Source organism: Manis javanica, chromosome 7 (genome assembly GCF_040802235.1).
Source record: "Manis javanica isolate MJ-LG chromosome 7, MJ_LKY, whole genome shotgun sequence".
Lineage (NCBI taxonomy): Eukaryota > Metazoa > Chordata > Mammalia > Pholidota > Manidae > Manis > Manis javanica.
In genome coordinates, this window is record NC_133162.1 from 14,996,080 (window position 1) to 15,008,999 (window position 12,920).

The 12,920-nt window shown below is 41.8% G+C and overlaps 1 protein-coding gene across 1 annotated transcript in view; it reads left to right on the forward strand.

Moving 5' to 3' along the window:
* Window positions 1-708: 708 nt before the first annotated feature.
* Window positions 709-12,920, forward strand: part of ABLIM1 (actin binding LIM protein 1) — a 288,553-nt gene continuing 276,341 nt past the window's right edge. The window contains exon 1 of the mRNA XM_073240363.1: window positions 709-943. Coding sequence (XP_073096464.1) covers window positions 931-943 — 13 coding nt within the window. The 5' untranslated portion in view covers window positions 709-930. The remainder of the gene's footprint in view (window positions 944-12,920) is intronic.

Here is a 12,920-nt window from a genome sequence, read left to right on the forward strand (position 1 = left end):
CCCACCTGTGCAGTTTTGAACTTCTGAATCTGGTGGCTTTTGTTATGTTACTTACTAGCACCAACCTCGAGTTGATAAACTTTCAGGACAGAAGATTGCTCTTGTTTTTATCTTGATATACAGAAAAAGTGTATTTGTTTTCAGCCCGTATCCTGACACTTCAGAGCTGATACAGTGAATCAAATGTTTCTACAGACGTTGGTTCAATGTCTGTTGACTCAAGACACCGCGCCGGGTCAGCCCTGCTCTCTCGCTGCAAGAAGGGCCCCGCCCACCCCCACCCAGCACACTTTGAAGGGGCTCAAGTGTCGCGAATTTTGCTTTGACCCGCGCGCGGACCTCCCAAGGCCTCTTTTCACTAAGGGCCAAGCCCCTCAGGCGACGTGGTCTTCCCCTCCCGTCAAGGGCATCCCTTAGGGGAGGGACCAGAACAGCGCCTTCTTGCTTGCTTTCTCTGGGACCAAAGGAGGAGGCTGGAAAGTCACTAATAACAGCAGCAGTATTATTAGTTATTATTTTAAATTAGGAACCCGGGTTGGGGGAGGGGAAGACGCAGACCCTCGCTGCACGCCCCACCTCGCCCGGGGACAAAAGCCCTGCCCGGCGCCGCTGCGAAGCCGGCGGCGCGTCCCCGGCGGCCGCGGGACCCGGTGGGCCCGGCCGCGCGGGGGAGGCGGGGGAGGCGGGCCCCGCCCAGCGCCGGCCGCGGGCTGTCAGCGCTGCCGCGCCCGGCGGCGGGTCCCCAGCAGTCCTGCGTCCCGCCTGCCGGCCGCGCGGACGCCCAGGTGTCCTGCGGGAGGCGACCCCGCGCGCCAGCTGGCTCCCCGCGGCGGGCGCGTGGCGCGGGGGTGCGTTTCGGGGGGCTTTTCCGCCCCACGCCCTGCCGGGTGTCCCCTCCGCCCTCTAGCTGCGGCTCCTGCTGCGTGAGCCATGTCCACAAGAGGTGAGTGGGGACGAGGTGGGCACCGTCCCCAGACCCCGCGTCGGGCCTGGGGTGGTGCCGGCCGGGGCGGGCCGGACAGGTGCGCGAGGGCCAGGGGCTGAGAGCCGCGCGGGCCCAGTCCGGCCTGAAACTTTGGCAGCGGATCCCTGGGTTCTGGGCGGCTTGGTAGGGGGGAAGGAAGCCCTCGCCCTTGACCTTGAACCCCGGATGGAGGCGAAGCCCGAGGGCCAAGGTCGGTGCCCGGCTCACCTGTACAAGCTGCCTGGCTGGGCCGGGCGGGCGTGGGGGATGGGCTCCCTGCTGCCTGTCTTGCTGGGGAGCCGCCCGGAGGGCTGTCCAGGAGGGAGAAAGGTATTTTTTTCCTCCTTTCTTGATACCATTTTGCAGTTTGGTTATGGAAGGAATCCAGGGCTTGATGCAGTAAGATTTAAAGCTGCAGTGCTTTACACCCCATTAAAAAAGTAAATTCCTTACCTGTGCTCCTCTTTGCATTAATTCTCTCCCACATATACACACCGGTTTTCTTTCTGGAGTGAAACAATTACTGCAGGTGAAACTGGGTGAAAGAAAAATATCAGAATTGCTTTTTAGGCAAGAGTGGAGGGAATGTATTTCTTGCCATCCGGAGCCAGTGGTGATGCTGGGGAGAGTGGGTTAGTCATAGCTCAGTGGCTGCTACTACGAGTGCAATATTACAGAGATCAAGTCATTGTGCAGTTTGCCGGCAACTAAAACGAAATGACTTGGTTGCTTTGCCTTAAGCATTTAAGGAAAATATTGATTATTTTTAGAAAGTGTATTTGCAAAGTACCACCCCTTTTGATACCCTGAAACTTGTGAGGAGTTGCAGTTTTGTTTTTTTTTTTAAACTCTGAAGGGTTCTGCTCTTTTGAGGGGTGTTTAGAAACTTAATAACATTTCTCAGAAAATTTAGTACTACCTTTCAGGGTTCATTCCAGGGCATGTAATGAATAGAGTAATTTCTGCCCACAGTGTTTAAATTCCTTTTTAAGGAAACCGGTCTCTGTTGATTTGACAACAAGGTTCGTTGGTTCTCGGCCTGGAAATGGGGTGGTAGGGCCTAGATGGAATGACAGAATTTACATTTATAGATACTGGGCTACAGAGGTGGCATGGGGCCCTGAGATACTATCTGCTTAATGACACCTAATCATTTGTGCACATTAAAAAAAGAAAAAAGTGAAAGAGATGACAGGGACTCTTGTGTGTGGAATCTTCCAAGTGACTCCAGCTGTACAATCTCTGAACGGCATTGTAAGACTGGGGCTTTTGGTCCTGACCTCTGTCCTGGGTACCACAAGGAATATGTGGAGGGTGTCTCTCATAGGCTGTAAAACTCTGTGGTCAGACTCCACTTCTGATCCAGCTGCACACCACCCAAGCCCCTGAGTGTAGAAGCTTGCACACCTTAGAAGCTGAGTAACTACTGGGAACCTTGGTATATCTTAGGAAGCATCAAGTTCCTTAGGTACCCCACCCCCACCCCCCACTTTCACCTTGTGTGCAGCCCCTTCTGTTACAGGGCCTCTGTGGTTTATCTGAATATATGAAATGAAGATGGCTTCAGTGATTAAGAGGGCTAGAGCCCTGGATTGGGGCCTAGTCCTTAAATATTTCATCCTGAACCTAGTTTCAAGCAGGATGATTTGGAGTTAGAAGTAGACATTTCACTCAGCTGCCTTTTTTCCCCTCCAAACTCTATGTGGATAACCTTACATTTAACAGTTTCAAGTCTGGATAATATTGCAGGGGAAAAATCATGGTAATAAATATCAGCTATTACATACTTATTAAATGCCAGGCACTTTAGATGTGTTATATGTCATTTAACCCTCCCAATAACTGAATCAAACAGATACTGTTATTACTTCCCCATTTCATAGATTAAAGAACTAAGATTTTGAGAGATTATGTAATTTACCTTGAGCTCGAACAGTTGGTGAGTGTCAGATCCTGATTTCCACCTCAGGCTGCCTGACTTCTGTTCACACCTACTTTTTTTTACTGCCTCCCTATTATTAGTTCTTTGAATATTATAGTAAACATCAAACTCATTGATTTACTAAGAAGAGAGAGAAAATGCCCTCCACTTGAAATTTAAAAGGAATGGCCATTGTGAGTAACTTGGCATTTCCAATACATGTAGCAACGTCTTCATGGGTATTTGGTGATGATGAAGTGGAGGAAAGAAGGCCATTGATCCCTGGTGGTGTTACGTTGCTATTCCTACTCTGTGTTTCCTCTTACTTCAGTTCTGAGGACCAGAACTTCTCCAATATCACCAGTTACTTGAGGATTTTTCTTATGTTTTTATGAAGTACTTTTATTTTTATGAATTTGTAAAAAAACACTTCTAAATTATTAGTAGACTGCCTAATAGAGTATCCACTGAATCGAGCTTGTGTGAAAAAATGTCTGTTTGCCATTCCTTTTCTGTGAAAGATGTCAGAACTATGAGCTTCAGTACCTGCTCTCAACTATATTCCTGAATGTATGATAGAGTTTCAGGGTCAGAAAGTTAATGGGTCTGTTTACATACCTAATTTATAAATAGGAAGGTCTTTGGACATTTAGAAAGATAAGTCTCATTGATTTTAAAAATGATCTCTGTTTATTTCTAATATCTCAGCTTATAGGTTATGGTAGGGGTAGACATTGTTTTTTAATTTGAAAATACTGAAAGCATTTAATTTCCTAAGAGAAGTGATTTTATTAAAAATTTTAGAAAGGAAAATATCATTCTTTACTTCAGCTGCTCTTTAGTATGAACAGAGTACTAAAATTCAACTCATTATTCAAACTAACAATAAAAAGTATTCTTTAATTCCACGATAGGGCAAGTTAAGATATTCCCAACTTGTGGAATATTCTCATCAAAGACATTTAACTTGTTAACATATTTTTACTACTAGAGACCAAAATGAAGCCATCATATCTTGATTTTTAAATGACCCACTAGAGGAAATTACCACACTTAGAATAGAGTTTTCAAATCTGGGGAGAAATATCTAGGTAGCATTTTTTAAATGTAGATTTCCAAGCCTTATTTCAGATCTAATGGCTCATAAGCTCTGACGGCAAGCCCAAAAATCCACATATATGAAAAGCTTCTCTAGCAATTCTAAGGGCCATTAGATTAGAGTTGGATCATAAGAATTATCTGGAGTATTTATTAACATACTGACACCAGGGCTGTGTTTTAGATCTATTGAGTCAGAACATTCAGGGAAAGGCCTGGGAATCTGAATGTTTAATAAGCCCCAGTTGATTCTTTAGGACAGGCAGATTTGGGAGCCATTGAAATTGAGCTTGTTTCTTCTAACTCAAGGTTCTGTATTATCCAGCAAGGTTTTTAAAAAGCTATTTTTGGGTTATAAAAATAATATATAAAAATTCATTATCTCTATATAAAATCAAAATAGACTATATTCATTTATTAAGGATATATTAAATTACTTAAATTATAAAGTAATATATTAAAAATTCAATCAGAAGCATATAAATTATAAATGAATTACTCCCACTCTACCAAATCCTCAGAATTAAGCATGACAGACAGTGCATCCTGTGTATCCTTCCAGACAGTTTCTATCTGGTCAGGCTTCGATTCATTTCAACACATTTAAAATACATATTCTGTACAAGACAAATGGCACATAACAGGTACTGTACACAGAAGAGATCTTTCAGCAGCCTACTAACTTTTCAGGAGCTGGAGTCTTGAGAAAAAAGATACAGGTGTGTGTGGGTAGAGTCCATTGTACTAGCGGAGAAATACCTTGAGGTATGCATGCTCTAGAAATGTTAGTTTAGTCTTGTTATCTTTGTTTTCAGAATCTCCATAAAACTGAGAGCATCCTTCATGTTCATTCATTGGTTAATAAGTGACTAAATTATGGTACACTCATACCACAGACTGTAATGCAATTTTTAGAAAGAATGAGTTAGACCCACATATGTTGGTCTGGAGGGATGGCCACGATACATTATTAAGTAAAAAGAGCAAGTTTTATAATCAAGTGTTTGTATTGTATGATCCATTTTGTAAACTGAGAAAAGTTCCTATGTGTACATATTTATGTGTACCAGGGACATAGAGAATATCACAGAAAAGTACATACTACGGTTACCACAAAGGCAAAGGTGGGGAGAGGAGACGGTTAACTTTTCTTTGAATACATCTTTGTGTTGTTTGCTAACAAGTAGACATAGCTTTAATAGATGAGAGAAAAATCCAATGAACAAAGAATGTTCACTTCCTCCCCATTCATTCATTTCATTTGTTTGCATTAGGGACATAGTTTTTCGTTCATTCATTCAACAGACATTTATTGAACAGCTGTTATGTGCCAGCAATTGATGACTAGGACCCAGTATATACCTTCAAGAAGCTCACAGTTTTGTGGGAGAGACAAATATATAAATATTTATCATAGAATATGCTGAGTTCAGAGAGAAGGAGAGAGCTAAGCTAATACAGGATAAAAAGAGAGTTTTTTTGATGACACAAAGAGTGGCACCAAATACAGCCATGGGAGTAAGGACTGTGAGATCAGGTGAAGCTTCTTGAAGAAAGCAGGGTTGCTTTCTTGGAAAATGAGTTGGATTCTTGGATGAGCCCGATAAAAAAGATTGGGGTGGAGGGAAGGGCTTTCCAGGGAGAGGAGCATGAAAAAGAAACAGTGCAACATGTGTTGACCTGAGAAGCGTGTCGGTGTAGGATGGCACGCTTGCCGGGAAGAGAAGAGCCAGATCTCAGCTGAGCCAGGAGGTGCAGGGGGCACTTTAGGTAAAGACTGAGGATATAGATAGGGGTTTTTGTTTACATGCAACTATGGGTCCAAGGAGCACAGTGGAAGGCTGCCAGGGTGAGAGATGTGAGGCAGGAGGGAAGCCATATGGGGCAGAAAGGGTTGAGTGGGGAGAGGAATACAGCAGTGAGGGGGCTGTCCATCCATTCAGTGACTCAGACTGCAGGAATTTGGGAGATGGTTGGGCATGCTTGACCTCAGATGTCCTAACTTAGGCATGAAGAGTTTTGGTTGCAGACTGAGCTGAGTCCTGGGCAGTATCAGCAAGAGGTGAAGGGGGCTGTCATCAGCTTTACGGAGCAGCAAAGCCCTCTGCTGGACAGGGGCTCTTTCAAAGGGTTAGGTGCAGAGGGACCATAAGAGTCAGAACTACACTCATTTTTGCTGACTCCTTCAACTTCCATGCTTACAGCAGGGCTGAGCAAACATGTATCTATCTGCTCATTGAAAAATGGGAGACTTTCATTGTCTCTCCTTTCTTTTCACTTCCTCCTGTAATTCTGTGCCTGTTATATCACTAGTTGTATCACTCTATCTTAGTCAGTTTTGTTCATGGTGATGTTATAAAGATTAATACACTGAGTTCTTATTTGGTGTTTATGGGGCCATTTTTCTGGGCTATATAACTCTCAAGGAGCTTATCAAACTGAAAAGAGAAAATATATTTGAAAGCCACATTTAGCCGTTAACTAGCTTCAGTATTAAAAAAATCAAAACAGCAACATACTTTATTTCCTGGAAGGCCTTTTTGGCATTCAAAATAAATGGGTTTCAATTCAATAAATAGATTTTTTTTTCATGTGAGAGTTTTTGACATCAGTATCTGCCATGTGGGAGAATCATGTTTCAGGAAAGATTCCAGAAAGTGAAATTGTTCCCACATTGTGTCTGTGAACAGCATTACTTTAAAAAAAAATTCTGAGATCTGTTAGGGAAGGTTGAGTTAGTCATGTTTCTCAGGTTATAGCTCACTCTCATCATCAGTTTATAAGTCATCTCTCTTAGCTGATTTGTTAGTCTATTTTTGTCCCCATGCCCCAATCCTATTTCCTTTTCCCCACAGGCACCTATTCTAATACACTTGATTAATCTGCCCTTGAATTCACAGTAAAACCAATTCTTAGACCAGTTCTCCTATTTAAAGCTTAGGTACCAAATTATCATGTGTGTGTGTGTAAAGTTATGTACACAGCTGACCAGAATAGAATGTGAAAAAGATTATCTTCTAGGAATGAATGATCAAACTGCTATGGGAGGGTCAACTATTGTAACTGGAGACCCCAAGAATAGCTTCCCCTCACAGTGGAGCGAGGTATGAGTTGGTTTTGAGGGATGAATGGGAATTTGGCAGGGAGAGTGAAAGATGTCCATTTTAGAAGGAACAGCACAGGTAAAACAGGGAGAAGTGAAAGAGCAGGATACTGGGGAGCAGGGAGTCTGTGCAAGTGGGAGGGGGGCCACAGGATCTGTTGTAAGGAGGAGAAAAATAGGGCAGACAAACAAGGATGTATTAAACTAGTAAACCTCTACATCAAAGGCTTTCCTAAATAGAGAAGTACAGATGTAAAGACGGGAAGTGAGAGATGTGTCCTTGATACACTTCAACTAATTCATCCCTGGTTGTACAAATACCCACAATATCCATTGGAGATGGTATTTTATTGCCAGCTTATACTGTAGTGAGTTACATTTTATACTAACTGCATTTTCATTTAGGCAGACATCTTGCCAAAAGCCCCTCTCTTACGCTTCCTCTCATATGGCAGATTATTGCTAGTGTTGTGCCTGACTCCGTAACATCCCAGTACTAACCATGATGGTACAAGGAGGGTCAAGCACAGAACGTGGCTAAGCAACACGTTTGACTATAGCAAGGGGAAGGGGAGAGGCCACTGCACCAGGAAGAAGTCTGCCCTCCTAACCGATCCTAGTTTTACATGCATGTTGCTAGGTCCCTCCGTTCTAGAGAGGAACAAAACAGTGCTGATTAATAGAGCCCATTAAAATGAAAGATGAAATTTTTTTAAAGTTTAAGGAACATTTTCTTCAAAATGGTAAATTAGTCTTCATCATCTTTTATGAGCAAAATGTTTCTTTTTCATGAGCCTGTGGTTTCAGGTTCTTCTCTAACTTAATCCATATTCATGTTCATGGACATAAATAGTGCTAGTCACTTGATATAGTTTGACATTTTGTTACTCCATTCGCAAGATTTACCAACAACCTGAATCAATACTTGTGGCTGCCATTATCTGCTTAATCACTGGCTTGTAATGTACTTGAGTAGAGAAAGGGAAAAGAGCATAAGTGGTCAGCATTTCACCCTTGTTAAAATAGCAGTCTCTGGGAATATCATCCATTCATCTGTCTGTCCACCCATCCATCCATCCATCCATCCATCCATCCATCCATCCATCCATCCCATAGACATCTATTGGATATCTAGACAACCTTTCTAGAGTTTATAATCAAACACACTTCATCAAAAATTCAGCTATCTATACTCATTAAATTTTGTAATGTCACCAGGGATGGACAGCACGTACTGCCTTTACTACACTAGTATAGTGAGTTTGTTCTCTCTCAAAATGTGCAGCTCTAGCCATATGGAACAGCTTCTGCCAAAAGAACCTGTTCCGTTCACTTTCCTCAAGAACTTTCTGAGAAACATTTTGAAGCTTTGTGATCTCCTGTGGCCCATCCTGACTACCCACCTTGGTGATGACAGTGCGGCAAGGCTAAAAAGGTACCTGTGACTCCAGCCCATGGAGAGAGCAAGTCCTCCATTTCCTGTAGGCTCTACTGAGGGACTCCCATTTTTATCTGTTATTTTCTGCCCTACAAGTTATGGTATGACCTTTGCTGCCTTTTTGAGTACCTCATGATCTAGAGCACACATGCCATCAGACAACAGCCCGGGACCAAGTCCAAATCATAAACAAACTAGTGAGGAAACTATTTCAAGGGTAAAAAAGCAGCAGCCTGGGGCAGAGAAGGTATGGAAACAATTACAGTGATTGATGTAGATTAAACAAGATCATTGAAAAATGGAAAATAGAGACATTGGATTTGAGTATGAATTAAATATTTACTAGTATAAATTAATCACTATATTTTTTCTGTATTGAGAAGGGAATAGAAGCTAGTGGATTGCAATTAATGTCAAATGGAAAAGGGATTCACCAATTAAGAAAATGCATGCTTTCTTTTCTCCTCTTCCCCCAAGGGCAGAAATGTCAACTGTTTATCCTAAATTTCTTGACAGTAAGCAAGAAGACTGATGGATAGTGGTTAACTCTTGATCTTTTGACCTTTTTCACTGATATTCAATCAAGTGGTATTTTTTTTTTTGTCCTCTCACCCACATACATTTAATATACAATGGTGAAATAGGCATAGATAAATTCTTTAGATACTTCTGTTCAAAACAGAGGGTAAATAGGAGACACAAGAACCCATCCGCCCATAGAAATTCTGAAATTCATCTGGGAAAAGGTTGGAAATGTGATTAGGTTTCAAGGCCTATGAATAATTCTCTAGGCTCTTGGTTCTATTCTCTGGGCTCTTGTAATTGCCCTCCGAGTCTTCCTTTATTTTCCATGCATCTATTTGTAGCTCAGTTGTGCATTCAGCTCCCTGTGGTAAAATTTGGGGGGGTCCTAGAGCCTCTTTTTTATTTTGTACCCTCTTTGTCCCTTTCAGTCCAAGCTAGCTGTGTTTCCACAGATACAGTTTTCTCAAAAATGTTATGTGCTTCTGTGAATATCATTGGGTCTTATTCCATTAGATCAAATCTACAGTCACAAATCTGTTGAGGATAATTTCTTCTCCACCTTGGGATCCTGCTGAGATGGCTGAGAAACAATTCTCTTAAGCTTCTTAAAAGGGTTTTTGTTTGACTGGAAGCAAACCTTTAACTTTATTTATTTATTTATTTTTTTGAGAGGGCATCTCTCATATTTATTGGTCAAATGGTTGTTAACAACAATAAAATTCAGTATAGGGGGGTCAATGCTCAATGTACAATCATTAATCCATCTCAAGCCTAATTCTCGTCAGTCTCCAATCTTCTGAAGCATAACGAACAAGTTCTTACATGGTGAACGAATTCTTACAGAGTGAATAAATTCTTACATGGTGAACAGTACAAGGGCAGTCATCACAGAAACTTTCGGTTTTGATCATGCATTATGACCTATAAACAATCAGGTCAAATATGAATATTAATTTGATTTTTGTACTTGATTTATATGTTGATCCCACATTTCTCCCTCTATTATTATTATTATTTTTATTTTTAATAAAATGCTGAAGTGGTAGGTAGATGCAAGATAAAGGTAGAAAACATAGTTTAGTGCTGTAAGAGGGCAAATGTAGATGATCAGATGATCAGGTGTGTGCCTATGGACTAAGTATTAATCCAGGCTAGACAAGGGCAGTAAGACATCCACGGATGCAGAAGATTTCTCTCAAAGCAGGGGGGGTGAGGTTCTGAGCCTCACCTCTGTTGATCCCCAAATTCTCACCTGATGGCCCCCCTGCGACTGTGCCTGTCTTAGGTTGTTCCTCCCTTGAGGAATCTTACCCGTCTCTGGCTAACCAGTCATCTTCCGGGGCCATACAGGGAAATGTAAAGTTGGTAAGTGAGAGAGAAGCCATACTGTTTGAAAAGGTTAGCTTTTTACTTCTTTGCAGATTTATGCCCTGTGGCTTCTATGCCCAGCACTTGTCTCGAGGTATCTTTACCACCTGGAGGAATTATGATACTCGGTAAATTCGATATGAGGCACGAATTCTATTTAAGGGTTGTAATTAGGAAGAAAGAAGAAAAGCTACAGATGTAGCATATGGAAGGAAACATGGGAGGATTGATTATTTCTTTGACATATCTTCTTGTAGAGTACCTTAAGTATGTATAGGTTTTAAACTACTAACTAATTTGCACACACATATTAACATAATAGGAATACGGTGACATAAACAAAGCAAATCTATAATTACCATCCATCTCCAGTGAAGCCAAGAAAACCATTTAGGCACCCTAGGCATTTGTGAAAATTTGTCTATGATATGATGGATATTGTCCAACTGTACTTGAACAGTCTGAGAGAAATCAGACAAATTAAAACAGCCCATTTCTGGGATCTGTTCACATCCCATATGTTCTTTTAACCGTAGATAGTCTATAGTCATGAGATTTTGGAGTGCTACACCTTGCACCCCTCCCAACTCCTAGTTGAGTTCCAACAGTACAGATCCAGTCAAATTCGTTGTCTCACTGTATGCACATGCCAGCCTAGACATCTCCCTCCTCATTCCAATGGCAAGTCCAGGAAACGGTGGGCTGGATGCAGCCACAACCGCAGCATCGTCCGGATCCCTGCCGAGGCTTTTTGATGATCATCCCCTGGCACAAGTCCTCCAGAGAGTTCTGATGCCAGAAGCTCCTCCTCATATCGTATCTTAGTTCATTTTCTGGGTATCCAAGCTAGGCCTTGATCTTCTGCATAGAAACAAACAGACCCTTTGCCCACACTTTGACATGCCCTCTATACCACTGTGCAGAACTCATTGGAGGGTCAGCACACAGTAACTGCTTTTTTTTTTTTTTTATTTATTAAGAGAAAGGAATATTATCAGAAAAGAGTACCTCCATAGCTGATCATCTGACACCCTTTAAGTGATCAACATTAAGGATATTTAAAGCATGCGTTGATCTTTGATTTACCAATAGTTTTATCCTATCAAGGAGTAATCACCCTTTTATTTCTTTCTTTCTTTTTTTTTTAATTTTTAATCTATACTTACATGAAGAATACTATGTGTACTATGCTCTCCCCTATATCAGGTCCCCCCTAACAACCACATTACGGTTACTGTCCATCAGCTTAGCAAAATGTTGTAGAGTCACTACTTGTCCTCTCTGTGTTGTGCATCCCACCCTCCCCTTTCTCCCTCCCACCCATGCATGCTAATCTTAATACCCCCCTTTTTCTTCCCCCATCTTATCCCTCCCTGCCCGCCCACCCTCCCCAGTTCCTTTCCCTTTGGTACCTGTTAGTCCATTTTTGGGTTCTGTAATTCCGCTGCTGTTTTGTTCCTTCAGTTTTTCCTTTGTTTCTATACTCCTCAGATGAGTGAAATCATTTGGTATTTCTCTTTCTCCGCTTGGCTTATTTCACTGAGCATAATACTCTCCAGCTCCATCCATGTTGCTGCAAATGGTTGGATTTTTCCACTTCTTATGGCTGAGTAGTATTCCATTGTGTATATGTACCACATTTTCTTTATCCATTCATCTACCGGTGGACATTTAGGTTGCTTCCAATTCTTGGCTATTGTAAATAGTGCTGCGATAAACATAGGGGTGCATCTGTCTTTCTCAAACTTGATTGCTGCATTCTTAGGGTAAATTCCTAGGAGTGGAATTCCTGGGTCAAATGGTAGGTCTGTTTTGAGCATTTTGATGCACCTCCATACTGCTTTCCACAATGGTTGAACTAATTTACATTCCCACCAGCAGTGTAGGAGGGTTCCCCTTTCTCCACAGCCTCGCCAACATTTGTTGTTGTTTGTCTTTTGGATGGCAGCTATCCTTACTGGTGTGAGGTGATACCTCATTGTAGTTTTAATTTGCATTTCTCTGATAATTAGCGATGTGGAGCATCTTTTCATGTGTCTCTTGGCCATCTGTATTTCTTTTTTGGAGAACTGTCTGTTCAGTTCCTCTGCCCATTTTTTAATTGGGTTATTTGTTTTTTGTTTGTTGAGGCGTGTGAGCTCTTTATATATTCTGGACGTCAAGCCTTTATAGGATGTGTCATTTTCAAATATATTCTCCCATACTGTAGGGTTCCTTTTTGTTCTATTGATGGTGTCTTTCACTGTACAGAAGATTTTCAGCTTAATGTAGTCCCACTTGCTCATTTTTGCTGTTGTTTTCCTTGCCCGGGGAGATATGTTCAAGAAGAGGTCACTCATGTTTATGTCTAAGAGGTTTTTGCCTGTTTTTTTCCAAGAGTTTAATGGTTTCGTGACTTACATTTAGGTCTTTGATCCATTTTGAGTTTACCTTTGTATATGGGGTTAGACAATGGTCGAGTTTCATTCTCCTACATGTAGCTGTCCAGTTTTGCCAGCACCAT